General features: G+C 51.3%; 10 protein-coding genes across 10 annotated transcripts; 7 read left to right on the top strand and 3 right to left on the bottom strand.

Moving 5' to 3' along the window:
• Window positions 1–93: 93 nt before the first annotated feature.
• On the top strand, window positions 94–6276 carry BO88DRAFT_368297 (cellular morphogenesis regulator DopA). The gene is made up of 7 exons (XM_025704106.1): window positions 94–299; window positions 363–487; window positions 546–695; window positions 771–3007; window positions 3103–3332; window positions 3383–4848; window positions 4898–6276. Exons 1-7 carry the CDS (start codon window positions 209–211, stop codon window positions 6158–6160), a joined length of 5562 nt encoding a protein of 1853 aa, XP_025561372.1. The 5' UTR covers window positions 94–208; the 3' UTR covers window positions 6161–6276.
• Window positions 6277–6386: 110 nt separating this feature from the next.
• On the top strand, window positions 6387–7282 carry BO88DRAFT_75122 (uncharacterized protein). Its single transcript, XM_025713103.1, has 5 exons — window positions 6387–6585; window positions 6643–6815; window positions 6877–6982; window positions 7042–7151; window positions 7219–7282. The coding sequence occupies exons 2-4, from the start codon at window positions 6658–6660 to the stop codon at window positions 7123–7125; spliced, it is 348 nt and encodes a 115-aa protein (XP_025561371.1). The 5' UTR covers window positions 6387–6585; window positions 6643–6657; the 3' UTR covers window positions 7126–7151; window positions 7219–7282.
• Window positions 7283–7554: 272 nt separating this feature from the next.
• Window positions 7555–8977, top strand: BO88DRAFT_405995 (putative HIT finger domain protein). Its single transcript, XM_025707043.1, has 2 exons — window positions 7555–7885; window positions 7964–8977. Exons 1-2 carry the CDS (start codon window positions 7618–7620, stop codon window positions 8680–8682), a joined length of 987 nt encoding a protein of 328 aa, XP_025561370.1. The 5' UTR covers window positions 7555–7617; the 3' UTR covers window positions 8683–8977.
• Window positions 8978–8979: 2 nt separating this feature from the next.
• BO88DRAFT_416534 (putative glycerol:H+ symporter (Gup1)) lies at window positions 8980–11043 on the bottom strand (the record flags this gene model as incomplete). The annotated part of the gene is made up of 4 exons (XM_025708258.1): window positions 8980–9969; window positions 10020–10598; window positions 10655–10722; window positions 10782–11043. 4 exons carry the CDS (start codon window positions 11041–11043, stop codon window positions 8980–8982), a joined length of 1899 nt encoding a protein of 632 aa, XP_025561369.1.
• A 536-nt stretch (window positions 11044–11579) lies between these two features.
• BO88DRAFT_426804 (acylphosphatase) lies at window positions 11580–12236 on the top strand (the record flags this gene model as incomplete). Its single annotated transcript, XM_025708936.1, is given in 4 exon segments — window positions 11580–11594; window positions 11693–11756; window positions 11776–11948; window positions 12057–12236. 4 exon segments carry the CDS (start codon window positions 11580–11582, stop codon window positions 12234–12236), a joined length of 432 nt encoding a protein of 143 aa, XP_025561368.1.
• Window positions 12237–14288: 2052 nt separating this feature from the next.
• Window positions 14289–15442, top strand: BO88DRAFT_344044 (alternative oxidase; the record flags this gene model as incomplete). The annotated part of the gene is made up of 3 exons (XM_025703216.1): window positions 14289–14542; window positions 14590–14880; window positions 14932–15442. 3 exons carry the CDS (start codon window positions 14289–14291, stop codon window positions 15440–15442), a joined length of 1056 nt encoding a protein of 351 aa, XP_025561367.1.
• Window positions 15443–16388: 946 nt separating this feature from the next.
• BO88DRAFT_416532 (uncharacterized protein) lies at window positions 16389–17936 on the top strand (the record flags this gene model as incomplete). The annotated part of the gene is made up of 1 exon (XM_025708257.1): window positions 16389–17936. The coding sequence occupies one exon, from the start codon at window positions 16389–16391 to the stop codon at window positions 17934–17936; it is 1548 nt and encodes a 515-aa protein (XP_025561366.1).
• An 820-nt stretch (window positions 17937–18756) lies between these two features.
• BO88DRAFT_74901 (KAR9-domain-containing protein) lies at window positions 18757–22598 on the top strand. The gene has a single exon (XM_025713102.1). The coding sequence runs from the start codon at window positions 19185–19187 to the stop codon at window positions 22446–22448; it is 3264 nt and encodes a 1087-aa protein (XP_025561365.1). The 5' UTR covers window positions 18757–19184; the 3' UTR covers window positions 22449–22598.
• A 151-nt stretch (window positions 22599–22749) lies between these two features.
• BO88DRAFT_391184 (GNAT family N-acetyltransferase) lies at window positions 22750–23612 on the bottom strand (the record flags this gene model as incomplete). The annotated part of the gene is made up of 3 exons (XM_025704992.1): window positions 23165–23612; window positions 22991–23100; window positions 22750–22917 (listed from the first exon to the last, which is right to left on the bottom strand). Exons 1-3 carry the CDS (start codon window positions 23529–23531, stop codon window positions 22750–22752), a joined length of 645 nt encoding a protein of 214 aa, XP_025561364.1. The 5' UTR covers window positions 23532–23612.
• Window positions 23613–24353: 741 nt separating this feature from the next.
• BO88DRAFT_444810 (succinate dehydrogenase assembly factor 3) lies at window positions 24354–25102 on the bottom strand. Its single transcript, XM_025710147.1, has 3 exons — window positions 24760–25102; window positions 24592–24691; window positions 24354–24504 (listed from the first exon to the last, which is right to left on the bottom strand). The coding sequence occupies exons 1-3, from the start codon at window positions 24994–24996 to the stop codon at window positions 24419–24421; spliced, it is 423 nt and encodes a 140-aa protein (XP_025561363.1). The 5' UTR covers window positions 24997–25102; the 3' UTR covers window positions 24354–24418.
• Between the last annotated feature and the right edge of the window lie 90 nt (window positions 25103–25192).

Raw genomic sequence — 25192 nt, 5'->3', positions numbered from 1 at the left:
TGGAGCCTCCCGGCGGAGCTCCCCAAAGGCGGGCGGGTCAACGCCAGATAGACGGAAACATGGCCGCCTGGCCCTTTCGCAACATCAGCTCCAACCAGCCAGATCAAACTAGCCCTCCCACCCCAGTTTGGCCCGATGCACAAGATATGATGAGGCGCGATCTGCAGTCACATTTGCACGACAGAATCAATCATCCGACAATCGCACCATGAGCCTTGATCCGAGCTCGTTTCCGAGGTCGAATTCCCCCGCAAGCTCCGAAAGCTCTCTCACGCGCTCCCGACTACGGGGGAAAGAAGGTTGGTCACTCTTGGTCGTACAGATTTTATTGTACTGCATACTGATATTTCTGATATTGCTAGAGCCGCTGAAGAAGGATAAGAATTATCGCCGTTATGCGTCTACCGTTGAACGTGCACTGTCACTATTCGATACTGCTTTGCAGGAATGGGCGGATTACATCTCCTTCCTGAGCCGCTTGCTCAAGGTACGATGCATAATATACCAGGGGCGGTAATGCACTTTACTGATGGCTATCTTCATAGGCACTTCAATCCCATCCTGCGGACATGCCCATTGTGCCTCACAAACTACTGGTTGCGAAACGACTTTCCCAATGCCTTAACCCTTCCCTGCCGTCCGGTGTCCACCAGAAGGCTCTTGAAGTCTATACGTACATTTTCAATCTGATCAAGGTTCGCCTTTATCACTCAGATTCCTGCATAATTTGATTACTTGCTTCTTGCTAACGTATGCCTTTGGTGCCTTAGCCGGAAGGATTGTCGCACGACCTGCCCTTATACCTCCCTGGTGTCGCGCCCACTTTGACGTTCGCCTCGCTCACTGTCCGGCCCCTCTTTCTGTCTCTTGTGGAAACATATATTTGCAATCTCGAACCATGGGCAATCCGACCGGCCCTCAAGGCCATCCTTTTGGCCCTCCTGCCAGGGTTAGAAGAAGAAACAAGCGATGACTTTGACCCTACCATGCGACTCGTCAACAAGTTCCGCGACATCGCGAGTAAGATGGATACATATAAACAGGAAGCAGAGTCTAGTCCAAGTGGTCACTACTTTTGGCAGTGCTTGTTCCTGGCGTCCATAACTAGCCCTAGCCGACGCTCGGGTGTACTTGCCTACTTGAACCGTTACCTACCTAAGCTGGGCATCACAGATCGCAGGCCGAGCAAAAGTGAAGTGAGCGAAGCTAAGGATCTACCTCATGAGATCTCTGTGGCAGCGGATTCAGTTATCCTGCCGGAACCCGGTTTGTTGATACGGTGTTTCGCAACTGGACTAGCAGACGAACAAGTCCTTGTCCAGCGGAATTTCCTTGATCTGCTAGTGACCCATATACCCCTGAGCTCACCTATTTTGCAAGCTAGAATCACCAAGGATGATCTTCAGAAACTGATTCTCGCAGCTGTGGGGGTTGTGTCTCGACGAGACATGAGTCTGAACAGAAGGTTATGGGCCTGGCTCCTTGGTCCTGAGCCTGCAAATGATCGGCCATCCTTCGAGGCGCGCAATTCTATATCGGATAACGCTTCTCAACCGGTCCCTGATGCCCAAGAAATTTCACATTCCGAATACTTTAGTCGATTCGGATTGACTCCACTGGTGAACGGTCTTCTTGGCATGATCGAGAAAGATACCGAAGTACCCGCAGAGAAAACGAGGCCTTTTCGCATATCGCTGTCGCTGATGGACCGATGGGAGGTTGGCGGCTACATTGTGCCGGAGGTATTCTTGCCGATCATGCGAAGTGTCCAGGCTTTTGAATCGAAAGCGTCAAAAACTCAGTTCGAGGAAGTTTTTCGCAGTGCCAGTTCTTTCTTTGATGGCGTGGAAAGCGGCGTCATTTTCTCCGAACTTTTGTATCTGATTGACTGGAAGTCCAAGGACTTGACCTCAGGGCACGACAAGGTACTGAAGAATCTGGAGCTTGCGCATTTCATCCTCGAAAACTTCAATGTGCGCGAAGAGGACATGGTACTTGCACATGTGCCTTTGCTGACTCTCGCCACAATCATCAAATCGAGCGAACTCTCTCCGGAAAAGAGTCCTAACTTGGACCAAGAGCGGCTGCGTGCCGTAGCAACTGGGCTGTCCCGTGTTATGACTTCTTTATCGGGCCTACTCACTGAGAGGGCGTTCGCGAAGAAGTCTGATACCCATAAGGCGGATGGCTCCAAGTCCGATGTACCTGGCTCACAAATTTTGAGTAGGATACATGCCTTTTATGAACAGAGCAAGCAGAGTCTTGATCCTCAGCCGCTTCCATTTGCCCCCAAGCACCTTGGGGAACTCATCATCAGGAATGCCTACGAACAAGCTATTGAGGCTCTCGATGGCCGCGGCGATGCGACACAAATGCATGAACGTATAAGCCTTCTTATTGTCATGTTGAAGAAGCTTCCAAAAACAAAGATCCTGCGCGATAGACGCCTTTACTTGGCACTATGTGATCGTGTTCGCGCTGATCAAGTGGAGACATCCACCGCCTCCTTCGCAGCCATCTCCTCGATTGCATCCGCCATTACGAGCATGTATTTTATCCATAGCCCCGGGTACTACATCAGTTACGAGGATGTATCTGACTTGATTCCCACCCTTGTCAACCGGCTATGGCAATATCTTTCGCCGCTGAACCCTAAGTTTCATGTCGAGGCAGTTCGCTCATTGTGGCATTTACATTCTGTTTCATGGGCCGATCATCTGGTCGAGGCTGCGATCACTTCTCTCATGGTGGACAAGTCGAACGGGCATCGTCAATCATCGTCGGCAGAACAAGCAGGGAGGTACTTTGTTCTCTGGGCTCACAGTCACCACGGTACATACGAGCTCCCTCCGAAGCATCTACATAATGTGTCACAGCTGGGAATCTCTTACCAGTCATCGATGCTCGAGCGCCCTCTCTTTATCGTCTTGGACTTGCTCAATCAGGGCGTGAATGAAGCCTCTCAAGTCGTACACCGCTGGCTTGAAGACCTGTCTTCCATACATAAGTACGTTTACACCCAAAATCAGTCTCTCCCATGTTGCTTTACTGTTTGATCTTGATTTGAAAGCTCTGCTTTGAACAAGTGCTTATGTTCTATAGAGTTTTCCGCATGGTAGTTTCGAGGCTTGATCATCTATTCCAGCAGTCTGAAAACGCAGAGCCAGACACTGCGAATCCCACTGTATCTCCAGACGACTACAGAGAGTGCAGCTATCTACTACAGACAATATCCAATCTCATATCAACGCTTTCACATAATGGGTGGATCAGCTTGCTCACACAGACGTTGGTACAGACGGAGAAGCACAAGGATACTCCAACATCTGAAGGTTGGTTCTAACAAGCATTTCTATGACCAGACTTCTGACGATAGTTGCAGATAACGCTGGAGCCCAGAGTCTTCATGCAGTCATTTTCCAGGCCTCTCTCAGAGTGGTTAGCGGGCATACGACAGCTGCTCATCAGGGCATGGATGAGATCAAACTGCAACAAACTGCGCTGCTTGTGATGCGTCAACTTCTACTTGGTCCCGGGGCCGAGGAGGTGGCCGAATCTGGAATTGACTCCTTCCTGGTCGATAGGCTGTCCAGCGTGCTTGATAACGGTGGTAGTGTCGGTATTCAAGCAGCACTTATCGACACTCTTCTCGCAGCGCTGAAGGTTCGATTTGCTCAAGCGTACCTGCCACCACCTCCACCACGCCCAAAGCATCAAAGGACTGCCTCTCGAGAGCGTCTAACAAGTCCTTCTATCTTATCTTTCACAAGCGACAAACCTGATAAGTCTCTGGCATTGCCACCTCTACCCCAGCCCCCTCAGCAACTATTGGAATGCCTTCTAAAAGGCATAAGCTCTCCAAACTCCAGGGAGATAGTGGAGAGGTGGACGATACTGCTTTGCGAAGTACTTCCGCTCTATGCAGGATCCATATTCCAGATAATTCTGATGTTAGTGGAATGCTTTTGTAAGGAAATTCAACTGGCGTATGCAAGTCTTCAGCTATCTTTCAAGCGCACCGAGGGTTGGCCTGAAGATCGCTCTGAACACGCTACGATCGCTCTACTCACCGGTCTCGAGACTTGCATCGCAACTGCCCACGAGCGTCTGCTGTCGGAAGAAGCAAATGTACCGGCTGCCAAGAGCCCGGACCAGAATCATGGGTTCTTTGGAAACATGGTCTCGGGAGTCTTCGCGTCTGAACAGAGTCATGCTCGGTCAAGCGCGGCCAATAACCGCCTCACCGTTTTGCTTTGCTTCCAGGACGCCGTGCGACTTTGTTTTACGATATGGTCGTGGGGCGCGGTAGAACGAAGCACACTCCCCCAAGACCCGGAATCGTTGGCATCTTTCCAATATACATCCTTGCGCATGAGGAATAGATCGCGTCGGATATTGGAACACTTGTTTACGGCCGAGGCACTTGAATGTCTTGAAACTGCGGTAGAGGTATGGACGAAGTCAGACAGCGACACTTCGTCTTTGATCATCAGTTTGCTCCATACGCTGGATGGATCTCGTCCAAAGATCACAATACCAGCAGTGTTCAACTCTATCTACACGCGAACTAACCCCGCCGCATTGGAACCCAACCGCAAGTCCACCTTGACCGCAAGCCTTACGGAGTCTGAGCTAGCAGGTTTCCTAGTGACCTACGCCAGGTCACTTGACGATGATGTTTTGGATGAAATTTGGGCAGATTGTACCACCTTCTTACGAGATGTTTTGAGCAATCCTTTTCCGCATAGGCAGATCCTTCCGCGATTAGTGGAATTCGCAGCGATCCTTGGGGCGAAGTTGGAGAATACGAGCTTCGGAGAAGATCGACGGATGAGGAAGGAGTTAGGAGTATGTTTCTATAATTTTGACTTTGACGTGGCTATGCTGACAACTTTAGGATGTACTCCTGCGTCTTCTGACGGCGATATTCACCAGCAAGCCCATGGGTCTCTCCCAGGAGTCTGCACTTCTCGGCCGGGCGTCTATTGATTATGACAGTGGATCGCTGCCACATGTCGGGCCTGATGACCTGCTCAGCATTCTTGCGGCCTCTATGCCCGCGTTTACAACAACCTTGGGCGATTCGGATCGTATTACCACCGCGGTGTCTGGGATCTCTACTCATATAATCGGGCCACTCTTTCGCGCACGCCTCTTTCCGAATAACGTTAGTCGGAATTTTATGGCGCTCCTCCAGCACATAGCAAAAATCCCCGCCGCTTCCAAGATTTGGAAGAAGGATATCTCTGATGCCTTCAACGACCCGAAGTTCTTCGGAATGCAGCTTGATTTGGTGAAAGACGGCTGGGTAAACCTTTTGCGGCAATGGGTGCTCGCCGACAAAGATCGAATGTCTGAGTTGATGTCCCGACTCACTCCGCCAAGTACTGCAGGCATCATGTTTGGCGTTGGAGCTTCTGCTGCCCGTCTAGAAGCGGATCGAAAGGCGCAATTGAATCTCCGCAGGATAAGCCTCCTCATCCTGTCAGCCAACACTGACTACTTTGTTGCAGAGCTACCTGCACTCCTTCAGAAGTTGGAAGATCTGTTGGGGGCGACTAGTTCCTCGTCCCCATCTTCTACGACCAGGTCTGAGGTTTTCATGGTTTTGCGCGCCCTTGCCCTTAAGAGCACTGCCACTACTCTAGCCCCCTTCTGGCCGTTGATGAATTCTGAGCTCCAGGAGGCCATCTCGGCGGTTTCAGTAGGCCAGCAGCAGGAGGTGTACAACCCATATGCGCTGCTACAAGCGTGTAAGTTGCTGGATACTCTGCTCATCCTCGCGCCTGATGACTTTCAACTTCTCGAATGGCTTTACGTGACCGACACCATAGATGCGGTCTACCCTCCGGAGCGCTTTGAACCCATGGCACTCGCGGACGAAATCTCGCAGAGCTTGGGAGCGCGCGGATCGGCCTCGTCGGATGGACTCGGGGAGACGGCCGATCTCAGCCAGGGGGTGAAACAGCCAAGCCTAACTGCTGACTGGATTCGCGAAACGGCAAAGGATGAGATTGTTGAGCGAGTCCTTCGGCCGTTCTTTGATCAGCTCAGTATTCATGCATTCGAGAGCACGTATAGCATGGGCCATCCGCGGTTGGACGTCTGCCGAGACGACCTGTTAGCGGACTTGTTCAACGAAAGTACGATGGCCAACTAACAGCGTCGTTCATTTATTTCCAATTCCTGTTACCTAGCGAGCCTCTCTTGTATTATACCCAATGCCTGTATGCCAGACTCCGCGCTGTCCGTAACAAACGAGGTCTACGATCTCTGTCTTACTATAGTAGATAGAATTATCTTTTCCAGTATGTGCCATTAGATGCATAATGGTATGTATCAAACAGGTCGTATCCATGGAACAATCCAGTAGCATCTCCGCACGTCGCCCAGCCACCAATAGTACTTGTGATCAATCGTAGGCGGCAAATACAATAACCAGCAGCACAGTTGGGGTGAAGGAGATCGGAAAATGCGCCGTGGATAATTGGGCCGGCAGCAGCCGCAATCTCCGCCCAAAACAGCACCGCCAACGTCACTCATCCCAAGCTCTCCCCGGCGCCCCCAACTTCAACTCCTTCCAACGTGAGAAGAAACCTGATCATTTTGCCTAGCGATGCCCTGTGCTAATCGCAACTGCAGATCGTCAAACAATTTATGACCATGAACGTGTGCAAGAGAATGTTGCCCGGCCTGCGCTCCGTCGCAACCAAGTCGGCATTTGTCCCGGCGCGGAGCTTTTCGGTCTCTCCCTTCATGAAGGAAGCGGCGCACACTCTGCCTACGAAGAAGCCCGTGGGCGCGTTTCGCGGAGGGTTGGTTTATCCTGGACTGCGCTTTATTCAAAGATTTATAAGCTTACTGATCATGAACTAGCCTGTTCGGATTCCTTACTGGCGCGATTGCTGCCAGTGCCGGAGTCTACTTCTATGTCCTGGGCGAGTACAGGATCGCGAACGAGATGCTGACAGAAGATATCATTGTACGTATAGCGCTTTCCTCCCAGAAAAAAACTGTGAGAGCTACTGACAAGGTAATCAGGCTCTTCAAGGAGCTACACAAAAGCTGCAGACGTACATTGGGGAGCTAGAAAGGAAGGTGGACCAGCTGCAGAAGAAGAAATAGGCTTGAACATTCTCATTAATGCTGAAGTTATTACCCCGTTCATTCAATCCTTTCATTTGCTTACTCTGCGACAAACTTATTCCCTTTTGCTAGTCTACTGCGCAATTTCATCTTCGGGTCTTAGCATCAATCATGTTGTTTAGTTGCAACTGCAGGGTCTGGCACGGGCGAAGGCCAGGAGTAAAACAGCGGCGGAGGATTGCGTAATCAAATCAGCGGCGCTGCATACGAACAGTATCTATCTGTATGTACACTAATACCAGCCATGTATGTCTTCTTCAATCATCTAGTAGTGTATCAACCAGTTGGCGGCGAGTCGCTGGCGTCATCGAGCCAAAGCTCCCTGCAAACAAGACAAACCCGGGCACGGGATCATCTCCGTTCTCTCGAACCATCCATCCATTTTCGCGGAGATTCAAATCTATCCCATCCAAGTCCATCATCGCCCTTTAGCATCCTGAACCGAATCATGCCCTCCATTCTCTCCTAAATATGTATCACGTCGAACTCATCCCCAACAGCACAACCACCCACGCCACTCCGGGGTGGACCTACGTCCCCGATCGCGGTTTCGACCCAGCCAAAGCCGCCATTACACCCGCCATCGGCCGCAAACGCGGAATCCGCGATCCAGGCCGAGCGGACCTCTCCTCACGACAGAACAATGCCATCGTTCGACATCTCGCGGAGCTGGATCGCGAGAACCACCGGGACGTGCAAATCTCAATTCCAGTAAAACAGAAGGATGCGTCTGGTCGAGGTATGCCATACACACACACACACACACATCCTACGTTCACGGAACACACATGCTAACCTACAATACCCTCCTCTCCAGGCACAAGAGGCAAAGTGACCTCAAACGTCCGCCGAATCCTACAATCCCAAAAGACCTTCCGCAACTACCTCGACGACGAAGAAGCCGCTCTAGCGCAGCAAGCATCCACCCAGCAAACCCAACAACAACAATCCTCCACCTCCTCGCACCGCCCCTCCATCAACAAAATCACCAAACCAGGCTCTACCTCTCGGCGCAGCTCAACGCCCTTAACAGCAGCACCAACACCTAAACCCGATACCTCCTCGCGCAGTAATCGCAAAGCACAACAACAACGCCCCTCCTCCACAGCCCCGACCTCCTCCCGCGCCTCAACAGTAACCACCGCCGCCGAAACAGAAACAGAAACACCAGCACAGGACAGAGACCAACCCCAAGACAAAGACAATACCGAATCGAAGGAGGAGAAAGGGGAGAAAGAGGAAGAGCAGCAAAACCCCCATGAACTAATCAAATCCGAACACGACAACGACCCCCTCTTGAAATCATATATTCCGTCCGCGCCCTCGGAACGTATCATGCAGGCTTTGCTCGCAGAACCGCCGTTGACGTATCATGCATCGCGCGCTGGCCCGCCGATCGCGAGGAAGTCACCGCGGTATTTCTGCTGTATGTGTGGGTATTGGGGGAAGATTCGGTGCAAGAATTGTCATTTGAGGACTTGTGGGTTGGGGTGTTATAAGGTGCATGAGGATTCGAGGTGCGGGGCGTTTTTCTAGTCGCAGATGAGGGGAGGTAATTTTGGGGGATAATATGACTAGGGAGTAAAGAAGGTGGTAGTGTTCAGACAGTACTGCACTATCAGCCTTTGAGTCTACACTCAGAACACCACTACTGGATCTTTGGCGGAAGCTCTCGAGCCGCTCCCCAGAGCATGGTGCATACTCCTACTAGTGGAAGCCCGCGCTGATGCGGGCTATATGAACATTTTGATACCCTATTAGATGCAACTAATTATGCTATTCCAAATCTAGCAATGCGTCTAAGCAAGTGCTGTATAATATTCACAGATAGAATCAATATTTCAAGTCAATACCAGCCCGTGCTTCCTCTTCACGAATCTCAAACATAACCTGCACTCCCACGAACAGAGCACAACACGCTGAGATGAGGTAGATGATGCCGGCCCAGGACCCTAACATACCAGCCAAAAGGCCCTCCAATCCATCCAACCCTAACGCGAATCCGACCAAGTTCGCGATCATCATCATTAGAACATTGCCGACTGCTCCAACTCCACAAAGGACACGGTACGCTGTCGGGTGGGAACGCCATTTGTTGGCTGGGAACAGTAGTCTGCCGATGACTTCGGGCAGAACGAAGAGGGTTATAAGCCAGCCCCACATGAGGAGACGAGGGTTGATGTCATGCCAGAGAGCAACAAAGGTGAAGACAATAAGCGTGTTGAAGATCTGGCGGGCCTTGGCGTAGATACCGGAAGATTTGCCGCGGTCGGCACTTCCTCTGCTGCCTCCACCTAGGGGCACGTAGAGATAGCGCACAATCCAACGATTGAAGGAGCGGTGCCATGCGCGCCAGAAGGAGGAGGGAGAGTAGTTGTTCGAAACGCAACGTATCATGTTTTCGGTCGGGTCAATTCCGTCGACTAATGCCCAGAAACGGAAGAACCGCCATGGAATCAGAAGTTTAAGCCAGATGATGTGCAGATTGAAGTATGCCAACATGCTGAGTTCGCCAGCTGTGTACAGGGACCAGTCGGGGGACGCCTTCGAGATAGCCACGGCGTAGATGAAATGAAGTATGAGCTCCATGGCGAGTAGTGTCAGGAAGAAACGGACACCGTAGAGTACTGTTCGGGTCCGCGTAAGAGATGGAGGTGCGTATCTTTGCTGGGAGATGTAGTCGTTGAAGGTCAAAATAGGGCCCGTCAAGTACAGCGGAGCGTAGAGAACATAGGCAAGGTAATAGCGCCCATTGAATGCAATTGGTTCCGCGGGGATACTGACACGGTCACGCTCTGACAGTGCTGCAGGATCGACTTGTTTCTTCTTATCTCTGTCAGCTTGGGTCCCGTACCGCAGGGGAATGGACTTACTTCAATGGGACTGGCAGCGGGGTAGTCGAGGCTCCAATAGTAATCCATGTTGAAACTAATCAATCGAAGGATCGTAATGTTGAAGAGAATCTCCCATCGGGGCATAATACCACCAAAACCATCAAGGTAGCGACCCCAGAGTATCAAGGGCGCTTCCTTGTCTGCACTACTCGGAGACACGAACAAAGAAGCCACCCATTCCAAATGGTAGCCGGAACAGAGTTCATTCGCAAGCAGCGTTCCAATATTGAACAACCAAGTTGCCGCAGGGATGTACTTCCTGGGGAGATTCTTGGAGATTTTGTAGTTCACATATAGGATTGCGAGGACCTTCAGCGCGGAAACACCGTGAAGGGCTGTTATGAAGACAAGCGCGAAATAGAAGTCGAAGCTTATCCGCTGGTTGAGACGAGCATCCGCAGCAAGAACTGCCGGAGAAGCCTTTGAAGGCCCGATATCTCCAGCGACTGGGCGTACATAGCTGTTGTATAGGCGGCGAAGCAATGGGTGTCCGACTAGTAGCAGCAACAGGTATGGTATGTTATCGCGGAACGAGGAATACTGGTCATCGGAGTTGTCCTAGCAGAACAAAGAAGTTAGCATCTGATACAGAGCAACTGAACAAAATTACTTACAACTTGACGTCCAGGTATCCAGCCAGGCGACAGCAAATGAGCGTAAGTCGGATACGAAGGATGGCTCTCTACAACATCAAGTCAGCATAGCTGCTCCTCTTACAACAGAAAAGCGGTCCAGGCTTACCTTGCGATACCCCAATGGCCGTGATGAACATCAACGGCACAGCGATCAAGAAGATCACATAGTAGATGTAGAACTCAAAAGTTCGCCATTTCGGAGGAGGAGCATTGCGCGCAATCGCAATGGCACGGGCATCTCTGGCGGAGGGAGCTCGCGTGTGACCCGCGGCAGCTTTGGGCGGAGTAGTAGAAGAGGTAGTAAGGCGGGTATCTAGAGTATCAAGGGAGTATAATCTCCGAAGCCACGAGAGTACTGAAAGAGTCATCTTAGCACTAGCATTGCGCAGTGCAACCCCTCAAAGACAAAGGACGAGGGGAGACACCGAAAGGACGGAGTGCGGAGAGCAACAGGAACGGATGTTGGGGGAGATCATCGCGGATTCCATTTTTGGCTCAGGGGCGGATCTCCGCTGGGGTCACGGGCTGCTGGTTATGCCGCTGTCAGCACTGCATACCAGAACAGTCACAGCATGGATTAAATTGGAAATAGCATTAATAACATAAGTATAACATCTATAGCATTATAATTGATCTTACAACCATGCCATCTACGATACAGCAATATTATCGTACACTTCAAGTGGCTCGATAAGTGACTAATCCAGATAAACATGCATTGATTGGCCGCGAACAATATCTGACCCAATCGGGACTAGCGTACGCAGTCGCACCCCTCATGATATCAGATGACTAAGCCATTGCCTGCCTCACCAGGTTCAAGAGAACAATAACCAGTCCATAGACATCAAAAATCGGCGATATCTTCTTTATGCTTTGGAAAAGGTCATATACATCTATCAAGATGGCATCGCAACGTGTAAGGCATTCCCCTCAGACCCTTATCCAAGACACAATATACCCTTCCCCGTGATCGCTACGTCATCTATAACAGATGGACTAACACAACTACTCCAGATCGCATTCAAAGTATCTGGCACGGTCCAAGGCAAGTTCACGTCAATGCTCCTAAGCAATATCTGTGAGGCCTTTTGTGGCAGATGATTCTAACACTTGGTCTGGCAGGAGTGGGATTCCGGTAAATATACCCTGCCTTCTGCACGCTGTAGATGCACTTCTCGCTAAGCACGCCGCGATCTATAGGGACTTTACTCAAAAGAGAGCCACCGCGTATGATGTAAAAGGCTGGGTGAAGAACACACATTGTGGAAGGGTGTGTATAAACCCCTTTCTACTTTGCATCTGACACTTTGCATGTTTCTTTTCATGACCCCTTTCCCGTGTTAATATCAGGTAAGATACTTATACGAATACCATGCAGGTAGAAGGCGAAGCCCAAGGAACCGAAGAGTCTCTACAAAAGTTCCTCAAAGACATCAACAATGGACCCCGCCATGCACATGTCGTCAAGTTAGAGAAGAAGGAAATCGCACCCAAGGATGGCGAGGTAGAATTCGGGTTTATGAAGACTTCTGAGTCAGGATATGAGGCCATGCAGTGATATAATATCTTTCCAAATACATCCCCTTCTGTTTATAGTGTACCGCTTTGAAACAAATTCTTGTTTGTCCTTCTGACACGAACTACTTATAGTAGACGATGATGTATTATTGATCCTAGCCCTTCCGATAATCCTCGTATTGAAAAGTCATCTGGAAGCCAAGCCAACATCTTCAGAAGCAATGACAACATCAAACGGAAAATGCAGGAGCAACAACAAATAGTCTATTTCTAATATGTTCACCGGCCCCTGTCTGACGTCGGGGGCCAGTGATGAAGGGAGCGAGCAGACCCCGGCGCAATCCCGAACTATCTTCGGCATGCCTTGACTCAAACGGCGTTCCGGGATCTCCCGGTAAGGCGACCTGCCATAGAACACGGGGGTCACAACTTAGTTGGATACTTTTAGACGTAAATTACTATTTATTGTAAAACTCATCTTTGATCAATGTCCTAAATACCAATATCTGTAACCATGTGTCTACAATCATCTAAAGCAGTACAGCAAAAAAAAAAGGTTTTCAAGCAAAATTACTCACGACAGTCAATCTAGTATCCTCATTCAGATACCACCAATCAACCACAACCAAAACCCCATACCATAAACAACCCCCGAATCGCCGATAAAAAACAAACCACCCCGAGCAATATATTAATTGAGAAACAAACACGGAGCTCGCGTTCAACAGACGCCGAGCATACAAAACTACGTAAAACAAGGGGACCCCGGGTCGGGTCACGGGTTCCAGTCCAGAATACAAGGAGTCGCCCGTAATCAGATAACAGCAGCGAACTTACGCCGAATTATCTTCCCCTTCATCTTATGGCAGAGAGATAATGGGAAGCATTCTAAATTTGCTTCCACTTCGAGCGTAAACAAACCACACCAACTACCCATATACTTATCACTTAGATACAATTTTCAGGTGTGGTCATCGAGCATCCCTATCGAAAAGCATCCCATACATCCCGTACCTTCTACGTAAGTTCTAGGCTTGCGCTGGATGACCCACCGGGATATGCAGGCGCTTGGAAGCTTAACTTGGTTACGAATGTCAATTCAATGCGAGGGAGTCGGTCTAATTAGTGATTGTAACCGCTAGTAATGGATTGCTACTATTGGGACCTGGGATTTCAATGGTTCTTCGATAGAAGATCTGCGGTGAACATACTTGGATTGGGGGAGTTTGATGCCGAGCCTGTAGTAGTTGGGCTATTGGTAACGCTATTTTACGTCTTGTGTATCCCTTTGGTGGTGATCGAGGCAGGCAGGCAGGCAGACTATGCAGGACGATTGCACTGTAAGATCGGAAAGGAAGTTTCGAAGTAGGCCTTACGTCTGATAACTAGTATCTTCGAATTCCTGCATTTCATTCTTACAGCATATCTGACACTGTATTTTACGACGTGGTTTAGCTACTAGCGTGCAAGCCTGATTATTCTCAAAAACAAAGATATCAGGCCTATTATTAACTCAACAGCGATAGCGATAAACATAGAATGTCATTTAGGTCACCCCCAAAATACCGTCCCTGACGTGGCGACAACAGCGGCAACCTTGTAACTAATCGAGATCTTGTAAAAGAAAAACAAACCCCCCTCGTCAAGATCAACAATCATCATCCATGGGTACGAGAATTACTTGGAAATCTCTACTGCAGACGTGGCTGAGCAGATTTGAGTTGTTAATGCTACTAAGAGAATCTCAGGGTCAAAAGCCTCCACTGGGTCCTGATGTCTTGGTATAGATGGATCCGGGTTTTCTCGATCCGCGTGACTTTTTCTCTCACTCCTGCCGTCTTGTATGTATGGTTCCGGGCGCCAGTGCCACTCCCGGCTTTTGCCGACCCTTTCTGCCCTGTAGAGTCATACCCTGGATACGAGACAATGAATGGATGTTGAAAATTTTGCTGGGGCTGGAGGGTATAAATAGGGATAGGGTTGTACATGTAATCAGTAGAGCACAAAGGATATCAAGCAATAAGTGAACACTTCATTACTGAGCTTTTCATATTACCTTCTACTACGAGCATACCGACTGCTTTCATACCCAATGAATTCGTTAACAGCCACGGCGCCCATCCGGGCTGCCATTCCAAAGTCATATATGCATATCGCTACTCGAAATTACTCCGGTGTCATTGCTATGAGCGGTCTGCGCTGTAGCGGGTCGTTGGTGGCAAACAGACATCAGACAGCTGGAAAGCGATTCATATCAACCACGCCCAAGTCGCAGATTAAGGAATTCTTTCCTCCCCCGACTGCTCCTCATGTAAAGGAGGTGGAGACAGCTTGGGTTCATCCTGTGTAGGTTCATCTCGCGCATGCATGCTGAGTGGAGCTGACAATACCAGCTATACGGAAGAGCAGATGAAACAAGTCGCAATCGCGCACCGAGATGCAAAGAACTGGGCCGACTGGGTCGCGCTGGGAACGGTGCGGATGCTGAGATGGGGCATGGATCTTGTGACTGGATATCGGCATCCTCCCCCAGGCAGAGAACACGAGGCCAGGTTCAAAATGACAGAGCAGAAATGGCTTACGCGCTTTATCTTCCTGGAAAGCGTGGCTGGAGTACCAGGCATGGTCGGGGGCATGCTGAGACATCTGAGAAGTTTGCGGCGCATGAAGAGAGATAATGGATGGTATGCTACATCCCGCGATTGTCAAAGATGACAGACACTGACCACGCCTAGGATTGAAACACTGCTGGAGGAAGCATACAACGAGCGCATGCATCTGCTGACCTTCCTCAAGCTCGCAGAGCCCGGATGGTTCATGCGCCTGATGGTTCTTGGAGCACAGGGAGTTTTCTTTAACGGATTCTTCCTGTCTTACCTCATGTCGCCACGCATCTGCCACCGGTTCGTCGGATACCTCGAAGAGGAAGCGGTGATCACATATACTCGCGCAATCAAGGAGATTGAAGCTGGAAGTCTTCCCGCATGGGAGAAGACGGAGGCCCCCGAGATCGCTGTGCAGTATTGGAAGATGCCAGAGGGTCAGCGCAGCATGAAGGATCTCCTGCTGTATGTTCGGGCAGATGAAGCCAAACACCGGGAGGTGAACCACACACTGGGAAACCTAAACCAGGCGATCGACCCCAACCCATATGCCGCCAAGTACAAGGACCCGACAAAGGCGCATCCGAACAAGGGGATTGCAGACCTGAAACCCACTGGATGGGAGCGGGAGGAGGTAATCTGAGTTCACATGCCAGATATTTGGTTTCTTTCACAGACAACCGGCTGGACCGGGTCTACAATGCGGCTTGAGCGTCAGCATATTATTGTCAGTGCAACATCGGGCTTATCGACCTGGTGTTGATGTTTCAAAATTCCTAGATTAGCACCTTTGTCTCCAGCGAATAGATCTCCTCTCAATGATGATGATGATAATGGATATTATGAACATGGATATTGTTTCAAGTTTCCGCTCCGAGATGATCAGGAGTGATATATCCCACCAGTAGTGATGGGAGCGGGTGTTCCTGAGCGCAAAGATGGATGGAAAACCGTGCCGAAGTTTGGATGCGGGGCTTCCAGGCACCGGGGAGGCGCTAAGCCCAGGCAGGACAAGGGCCGCCCGGCCGGATGACTTTCTTGGGACGCTATGCATGATTCCCTCTCAGCACTTCCTAAAAGGAGGTGGATATCTGGATGTTCGGGTTCATGAACCTGTCTCGGGTGATGAGGCGAACAGCCCTACCTCAGGGGGAGAGCTGAATGAAGCAGAACAGAGAACAAGAAAAAGAAAGCAATCGGCACTGCTATAAATAACAGTGCAGGACTACTTATCTAGAAAGTACCACGACAACTCCCGGTGGCCGACGAGTTGGCGGCCATCGACCCGCTTCCCCTTTTAGTGGTAAAAATCCCCCTTTCGAGTCACGCCCAAATTAAATTCGTCGGCCGATCGATCACCATCACCAGTCACTCATCCGAGGCCCTATCCCTATTTTTAATCACGTCAAAACGGTTCCTGTTCCCCCCCGACGACCACCTGTCCTTTCCTGCTTTAGTGTGAGGCATATCCCATCTCTCGCCCAAACAGGATCTGTGCCCTCCAACGCCATACCGTTGAGATCTATCGTCTGCGAAAGTGCCAACCCTCCCCATCAAACGAACCGTCCAAAGCTTAGCATACGCCCAATATGGATGAATCTGTCGAGCCCGAATTCATGGCCCCTGTCCGAGCCTCGTCGCCCTCCCCCTCCATCCCAGCGACGCCGGCTATCTCCTCCTGTCCGTCGCCAGATCGTACCTTTTCGACCATCTCCTCTCTGTCGACTTCTTCCGCCACTTCCGCCGATGCCAGGTCTTCCGTCTCCATCTCATCCAAGCGACGAGGATACATTCGCCCTCAGGGGGTCGAGTTTGCGGAGTCCGCCAAAAACCGGGAGAGTGTCATGAGCCTGGGTAGCATCGCTCATTTGCAATACTACTTTGCACGAACCGGTCTACTGGATGGCAAAGGTGCCCAGGCTAGGGAATTTAAGAAGAAAAAGAAGCCGGAGGATATGCCGCGACTGCTCCTGACCCCCAACGCTCGGTTTATCGATGACTTGACTCTCAGTCCGACCAGTGCCAGTCCCACCGATGACGAAAGTGAAAGTATAGACCCTAGGGAGGAGGTATATGACGAGGATGTTGAAGTCATGCTTCCTCCCACGGTCAGTACTTACAGCATCAAAACGCATCACATCCCGCCCCCACCTAAACTCAAGGCTCTGCGGAAGGATCTGCGGGACGCATTAGAGAAAGCCGAACACAGTATCGAATCGATCGATGCTCAAAAGGAACCGCCGGCGGAGATGATTCCCCCGCGGATTAGTCTTTCGAGTGACGATATGCCCGACGCTGCGGAAGACCCCTCGCGTCAGGCGCCTGCAGAAGCAACCCCGCAGACCTGGCAAGAGATCCAAGGCATGCGGGTCCTAGACACTGTCACTTTTGCGATCCGAGCCGCTAAGATCTACTATACTGCACATGAGCGGCCCGATCGACTGGCGAAGATTAAAAGTGAGCGCGAAATACGACAAGAGCTGTTCAATGTGCTTGAGGTCCTGAAGCGGTGGGCCTCCCGAAACTTTGCGGACGGCCTGCGCGAAGACGAACGGTCTGGCATTGTCGGATGGATGGCTAACGTGCGTGACATGTTGGCCCGGGAAGCTCAACTGGAATCATTTGAAGCCAAAGAGCGAGCCGCTTGGATCTGGACCGAGGGTGAATGGATCGGTAAGGAGCGCGAACGCGAGACTTTGTTCCTGCGTAGTCTGATCGGCTCCGACGCGCAGCTGCCGACATGGACTGCGCCGGAGGATGGCTCACCGCCACCCGCCATGCTGGAACGGCTGCGGGATGGACGCGACCTGGTGCGCGCCCATAATTTTGCCGTCAAGAACTCGAAGCGGCCGTTCCTCGATATCAAAACCTACCATCAGGATGTGGCCAAGCCCTACCGACGGGCCGAAAACCTTCGTTTCTGGGTGAAGGCGGCGGAGCTCCGGTGGGAGACGAAGCTGGAGATGGATGTGATGGGGATTGTGCATGGCAACAGTGAAGAGGCCTGGAAACAGTTCGATCAGGCTCTTCTGGCCTGGTGTAAAGTGGTGCGCGAGGAGCTCGTCCGAGACTGGCGCGAGAGGCGAGCTTCAGCAGCGAGCCTTCCACCCGACGATCTGGTGGTACGGCCTATGTGAGGGGGAACTTGGGAAAAAGAAAGGGTCTACATGAGTAACTAACAACTTCGCTGGAGAGGGAGGAAAGGAGAGTTGTAATGATTGGGACTGGTTGGAACTGATTGGGACCACGTATGGCGACTGGTTATTGCGTTTGTTTGCTGTCTACTCCGACGCCCATTGATACCCCTTACTTGTCGGAGTGCAGTCGGATTTGAATATTTTTTGGTGTCACTCCTCATTTCTTCTGCTGTCCTCCCAGCCACGTCAAGCTGGGAGAAGCGTATAAATTCAACTTTTGGTCATCTACAGTCCATGGGACTGTTGTGTTCGGTGCAGAGCACACCTTTCTGTTTCTTTTTTCTTTCTTTTTCCTTTCTTATCTTGTCCGATCATTTTCTTAATCTATCCTGCACGGGGTCGCGGGAGGGATCCATGGATGGAAGTGTACATAGGAATGGCTGGCTGGTAGCGAGAATGCCATGTTTCGAGACGAGAACCATACAAACAAAGTAAACCAACCAACCGAACGCCACTCAGACGGGAGGAAGAAAGATCCAAGGAGATGGAAGACAGGGTAAATACCCAAGGAACCAGACTGGTGTAACGGTCAGGCCAAAGTCAATTTTGGTTATTTACCATTCCCTCGAGGATAGAGTTTACTGACGATTGAAAGGGAGACTGAGGGGATTAACCCCCGGTTATTCCTTACTATTTCCTCCCCCCAAACGGGTGATCGGCTGCCCGCCTGAGAGCCCGAAAGGGACAGGTTGCCGCTTATCCTTCATTCCAACTGGCTTGACTCCCTTCTTCTCTCTCTCCCTCCCTCTTCTTTCCCTTGCTATGTCCGCCCCTCTGCTGCCCAATCGTCTATCATGTAGTCAGTCATTCTTGTCGAAAAGCAGTTCTTCTTACCCTGGTGTTGGAGAAAAAAACAAGACAAAAAGCAAAGCAAAGAAAGAAAGACAAGCAAAGAGCACAGACGGTGTAGCCCGACCGCCTACACATTCACAGCCCGATTACTCCATTCTTATTATCTGACAGGCTGAAACCGGATAGGGGCAGCAGCAGACGGACAGGGAACGGAAGGCAAACTACACTACTTTCTACTTACTACCCAAGCACATACTAGCTGACATAGCCCGGCCGCAGCGTTGGCGCATCCTCAGCCCATCAACCACATTCCTCTACCCACCGTCGTTCTTCACTAAACACACTAGTCCCTGGGATCCTACAGGCCAGCGCCCATCCCCCTCGTGGATCGCATCCATGCGTGCCATGTCCACCGCGTCAACGGCTACCACTGCGACCACCCACCCCCCGGATGCCGGGGCCAACCTGTCCACGTCGCAGTTCTTCTCCTCCCCTCCTCCTCCTCCTCCACCCGCCCTGTCTATCTCCCATGTCGACCAGTCAATACCGCGACGAATCAAGTCCAAGTCGTCCCTACGAAGCCTCCGCAGCTTGGGCAGTAGCAGTGAACCCGACGATAACCAACAACACCATCAACAACAACACGACCTCGGCTTCGACAAGACTCTTGTCCGCCCGTCAATTCTCCGTCGCTTGTCCCCCGGCCTGGCTGCCCGCGTCAAGTTACTAGACGGTAGTAACAAACACAACAGTCCCTCTCGCAACCCCGGTGCCGTCGGTCGGATTCCCGAGGAACAGATCAAAGAACTCGACAAAACGCATCAGGATTTATCCAAATCCATCAAGATCGAAAAGAAAGGTCGCTCATGGAATGCTCTGCCCCGGCTACACAAGGATAGGAAATCCCACGAAAGTGATTCTAGCCACTTAGAGGTCCCCGAACCGCAGCTACCGGAAATAACCCCAGAGGAGTTGGAGGAGGTACTGACACCCGACTCGGATCGTCCCCTGGACCAGCCTGAGGATCAAGGGCCGGAAGAAGAGGTCCCGCTGTCGGAAGAGGCCGAAGAGCCTGGAGAGGCTGTGAAGGTTGAGGCCGTTGGGGAAGACGTTATCGAGGAAGACCCTATCGAAGAAGACGCTGTTGCGGAGCAAGGCGTTGCAGAAGAACTTGTGGAAGAAGGTGCTGAAGACATTGCTGACGAGGCCGTTGAGGTAGAGGCTACTCTGGAAGAGCCCCAAACCGACATGTCTGTCGTTCAGCATGCTCCGGCGCCATTCGAGCCTAGGCCAGCGCCCTTACCTGACGTCCCCGAGCAGACAGACTTTGAGAAATACATACAGAGCACCAATGAAGACGATTCGAATCCACCCCCGCCGCCACCGAAAGACTCTCCGCGCCCACGATCGACCACTTCCCTAAGCTCACAATCCTACTTCAACCCCCAGGGGTTGCAGCGCACGGAGTCCATCTACTCATTCTCGCGCGCCTCGTTTAGCAACCAACTCTCCCAGCTCACCTCCATCCCCCTTCCGCAACCATCGTCGCTCGAGGCTAGTATCTCATCCATTGCAACCGCCCCTGCGGCGGTTCGGGCGCTCACCGGAGCGGCAGAGCAAATTCAAATATGGGTCAAGAAGGCCTCGGATGTGCTAGGGGGGTTGGATGCAGAGGATGACGTGGAGTGGGCAGCTGCGGCGGGACGAGAAGGTCTGGAGGGGGTGGATAAGGCGATCATCCGGTTCGAGAGCCTGATCAACGTCTACGTCAGGGCGATCGAGGAAGTGCAGCTGCGCGAGGACATCGGCGACGTGAGTACCGATAGCCTCCAGACGATCGTCGTGCAGATGGACACGATCATACAAAGCTGGGCCAACATCAAGAATCGACTCCGGGGAGTCAAAGGACAGGTTGAGCTGGCAATGGAGTGGGAAGAGCTGTGGGGGAATGTCTTGGGCGATGTGACGGTGGAGGTAGAGAGTCTCACAGGGCTGATCTTCGAGATGGAAGAAAAACGGCACTGGACGCTGGCAGGCGAGCAGGACTCTAGCGCCTCTGGGCTCGACATCAATGAGCTGGAGACCATCGTGGAAGAGACCCCGTCCCAGGCGCAACTGCTGTCCAGCAAACGACTCAGTATAGACCCCATCCTTACCGGGCCACCTACGATGGATATGCCGGTCATTCAGACGCCACATGACGACACGAATCACTCGAACCTCATCGCGCTGTTCGCACGAATACAACCGTTGCGAGCGTCGCTTGATTTCTTGCCGATGAGAATGTCCATGTTCCAAGCGCGGGCTGAGAGGATCTTTCCCAGCGCTTGTGAGGAGCTCGAGGAGCGGCGGGGCCATCTTGAACAGAGCTTTCAAAAGCTGGAGCAGGATGCAGATGCGCTGCAGAAGGAACTCAACGAAGACCGGTGGATCCTCGTGTTCCGTAATGCGGGTGGACAGGCGCAGAAAATGTTCGACTCGGTGGAGCGCAGCATCGCAAAACTGCAGGAGGCCATCGAGACATGCGCCCATCTGCACGATGCAACGTTGTTCACGAAACGTATTGAAAGCTACGAGGCCAAGAAGCAGCACTATGTGGCAGCGATTGAGCGGGTAGTGTCGATTATTCGCAAGGGTGTCGATGACCGACTGACGGTGAACGGAGAAATATTGCGACTGCTGTCGGACATGACGTCGAGGATCGACGCCCTGAAGGCGAGTGTCCGGGTGATGGATGAGTGGCTGGAGGACATTAACTTTGTCCGATCACAGCATCTCCGGGACTCGATCTCCAGTATCATGACGATGGACAGTCCTCTGACCGGCAGTGTCGCCGATACTCCGGGGAGCTCACCGGCATCGTCAGTTGTGATGACGCCCGCCAACCCCCTCAAGGGCTCTGCTACGCCAATGGGAACGTCTAGTCGACGTGGCAGCTCGGTCAGCTCTGCAGCACGGACGACAATGTCCAAGATGCGACGGTACTCGGGCATCCCGCAGGCGACGGCCGCGCTGACCAGCAAGAAGTCGTCTCTCCCCAAGCCTTCGCTCACTGCGCCATCACCGAGTCGGATGGGCGCCGCCACACCCACCCCTGCTGCGCGTAAGCCTGTCAAGCCGGCGCCGTCCCCCATTCCTAATCGTCCGCGCTGGACCAACAGCACCAACACGAACGACCTATTTGTCGGCCACGTGTACAAACCCAATCCTACTCCCCGCAAGCCCTCTGCTTCTGGCCGCACATCGCGGCCCTCGTCGACTATACCCATGGGGCCGTTCCGGCGCGACATGTCCGTCTCTCCGGCACCGATGACGGCGCGCTCTATGAGTCGTGTTTCCAGCCGCCTGACGAATCGCAGCCCAGAGCGCATGGGCTCTCCTACACCTAATCGATCTATCCTCGACCCTCCTCCTTACAGCAAGCTCCGGCGGCCCGACGGCATGTCGAACGCGCCGCGCAGCCGACAGAGCTTTGCGGGGCTGTCGTTCAGCCGCAGTGTGTCGCATGACCACGAACGAAACATTGCCAGTCCGACGAAGACGCCGCGGCCGGGCACCGCGCTGGGGCATTCCGCGAACCGGCGGATCAGCTTGATCCCATTGCCGAAGAACAACCCGACGCCTCGCAGCAAGCTCGGAGAGCGGCCGCCATGGCGGTGATCGGGAATATACCATACTATGTGACATAGCATTTCCGGGGGTCTTTGATTTCTAGCATTTCCGTTGTTCGATCTCGCATTAACTTCACACACACTCATGTACTATGCATATTGGCATTGAGGTTCGGGAGCCAGTGGTGTCATATACCAGATTGCTTGAAGCCGGTTGTTAGATTGATTCCCCACTCGCATTGATTTAGGAGTATTTCATTGATGGAAGGGAGCGACTTCATGTATTGGGGTATGTTTTAATTGCAATACACTTTATATTATATATGTATATTATTTTATTTTCGTTTCGATTATACCAAGGATTTCCCAATGATAAGCGCATCAACGAGATCAGGACTATTCGCCAGACGCGCAGCACCGGGCACACGACCGATAACCTGGAATCCCAGATTCTCCCAGATCTTGACCGAAGCAACGTTATTCTCGAAGACGAGATTGAATACGGAGTATTTATATCCCTACCCAAATTTAGCACCCACCCAACCCATACCCCGGAAACAAAGGTATAAAGAAAGAAAAAGAAAGACATACCAACTTCGGCGCCACCTCCAAATAAACCTCCCCCATAACCCTCCCAACACCACGATTCCTCGCCGCCGGCGTGGTAAAGAACCCGGCATTACAAACATGCGAGCAGCGTCCTATCCCAGTCCCAATCCTATTAGCATATATATCCCCATCCCCCCAAAACAAAAAGTAACGTACCCGGATAATTCGGCTTCACATAAAACGTCCCCAGACAAACGCTCTCCCAATCCCTGCCCTCCCTCAACCCATCCCCACCATCGTCAACAACAGCAACCACTGCAAACGTCCCAAACCAATACGTCCGGTACAGGTCATACTCGAGGGGCGATTCCATGGGATAGGTACATCCCTTGAGAATCTCTTCGGAGAATTCCCTATGTAGGTAGTGGAGGAGAGAGGAGGGGAGGGAGTCGGGTCCCGTGGTTATGGGGTAGAGAGTGATGCGGGTGTTGTCGCGGAGGGTGCGGGAGATGGGTTGGAGGGATGATGGGTTGGGGAGGGGAGAGGGGATGTGGGTGGTGGGGTCTTCGAGGAGGGAGGGCATTTTCAATGTTCTTCTCTTTATCAGGATTGAGATTTGGAGGGTGTTGTGGTGGTAATATCTAAATGGGAGGGTTTCAGTGTGGTGGTGCGATTGAGGTGGAAAGGGAAAGAAGAGAGTAGGATGATGAGTGAGGGGATAAGTTGGGGTTATATGTATGAGTTTGATGTGGGGAATGGAGATAGATGTCGACGGTAGGGCGTGCATAAGATTTTTAGTATGAAATTGGAATGGGATGGATTGATTTGACTGTTTAATTCTTTCTTTTCAGGTACGGTGGGGCTGTGGGATGGGGGTGTGTACCATAGTTATATATGGTATTTTTTGGATTGAGGGTTTATGTGGCGAGTGGTATGTACTATGTAGTATAGAATAAGTTGTAGATTGTCATTGAGTGTGGCTATCAATTGATGTCTATTTAACTATAATCTGGTGTTAGAATCGAGTCTGTAATGAGATTAATGCGACATGCTGCATGCATGTCAGTTTGGCTTATCAGTCCCGATCTCGGATATCGGATAGTATTTCGGGTGGTTTCCGGTTGTTCGGTAGATTATATGGTCTCTTATAGCAGCTTTTTTATTGCACCTTTTTTGGTAGGTTGATAACATTTTGATATGGATCATGTGCTAATTTGAGTATATCTGACATTCTAAAGTTGATTTTATCTGTGAGTTCCATAGTTGCAATTACCATCCTATGTAGTTCATATCGGTTTCTACTCTATAAAGAGCTGATGTTCACCAGCTGTACTCTACAACAATCCCATTACCTCTATATACATAGTCTACACAATCCACTAACTTATACCATATCATACAATCCGGGTATCCCAACTTTACCTCTCCCCATACTTTCTAGACCTACCTCCCCTGCAATAACCGCATCGATCATTGCTTCTCCCCCTCCCCCTCCCCCTCTCCATCCTTATTCTGAATCGCTTGCATAAGCTCATACAGCTGTCCAATCTGCTGATCTATATCCCACTTAGCACATACCACTCTACCCCAAAGTACACCCACTGATAGGCAGTAACTCCAACTGAAAGGAAGTAATAACTCACCACTCATCTTATCCAATTTACCCTTATCCAACTTCTCCCCAATCCACGCATCACCCTCCAATTTCTGCGCATATAATTGCCATTCCGTGAGGAAACCAATCTACCACCACAGCAATTAGCAATCCATACACTCAACATGCGTCATAGTAAGAAGGTGGGGAAATGTACAATATGCAACGGATTATCCACATTCCGATGAGCCCGGAATTCACTCTTCACATAGCCATCGCCCAGAATCCGCATCTCGGGGTCAAGTTTCTTGCGGTGCACGCGGAGAATGCGACGGTAGAGCTGCAGCGGCGGGAGCAGGGCCAAGGTCTCGGAGAGGCTGGATTTGGAGCCGAAGGTGGACGGCGTGGCGAGACGGCGGGCGGCCGTGGGGGTGAAGCGGAGGAATTGGGACATGCTGATCTTCTTCTCCTTTCTCTCCGGTAGGGATAAACTCCTCGTATAATATTGTAAAAGTGGGGGAGTTAATTAGCAAGTTTGAAGACGAAGTCGGGGAACGATGGAATGATGAAATGCGATTACTGCCGCGGAACCCTCCAAGGCGGAGAACCAAAGTAACCTTAGCACTCCGTTTTTGGGAGGCCATGATTGG

The sequence above is a fragment of the Aspergillus vadensis genome (assembly GCF_003184925.1).
Source record: "Aspergillus vadensis CBS 113365 unplaced genomic scaffold BO88scaffold_16, whole genome shotgun sequence".
Taxonomy (NCBI): Eukaryota; Fungi; Ascomycota; class Eurotiomycetes; order Eurotiales; family Aspergillaceae; genus Aspergillus; species Aspergillus vadensis.
The sequence above is the reverse complement of the archived record's forward strand: the minus strand, read 5'-3'. Positions and strand labels throughout refer to the sequence as shown.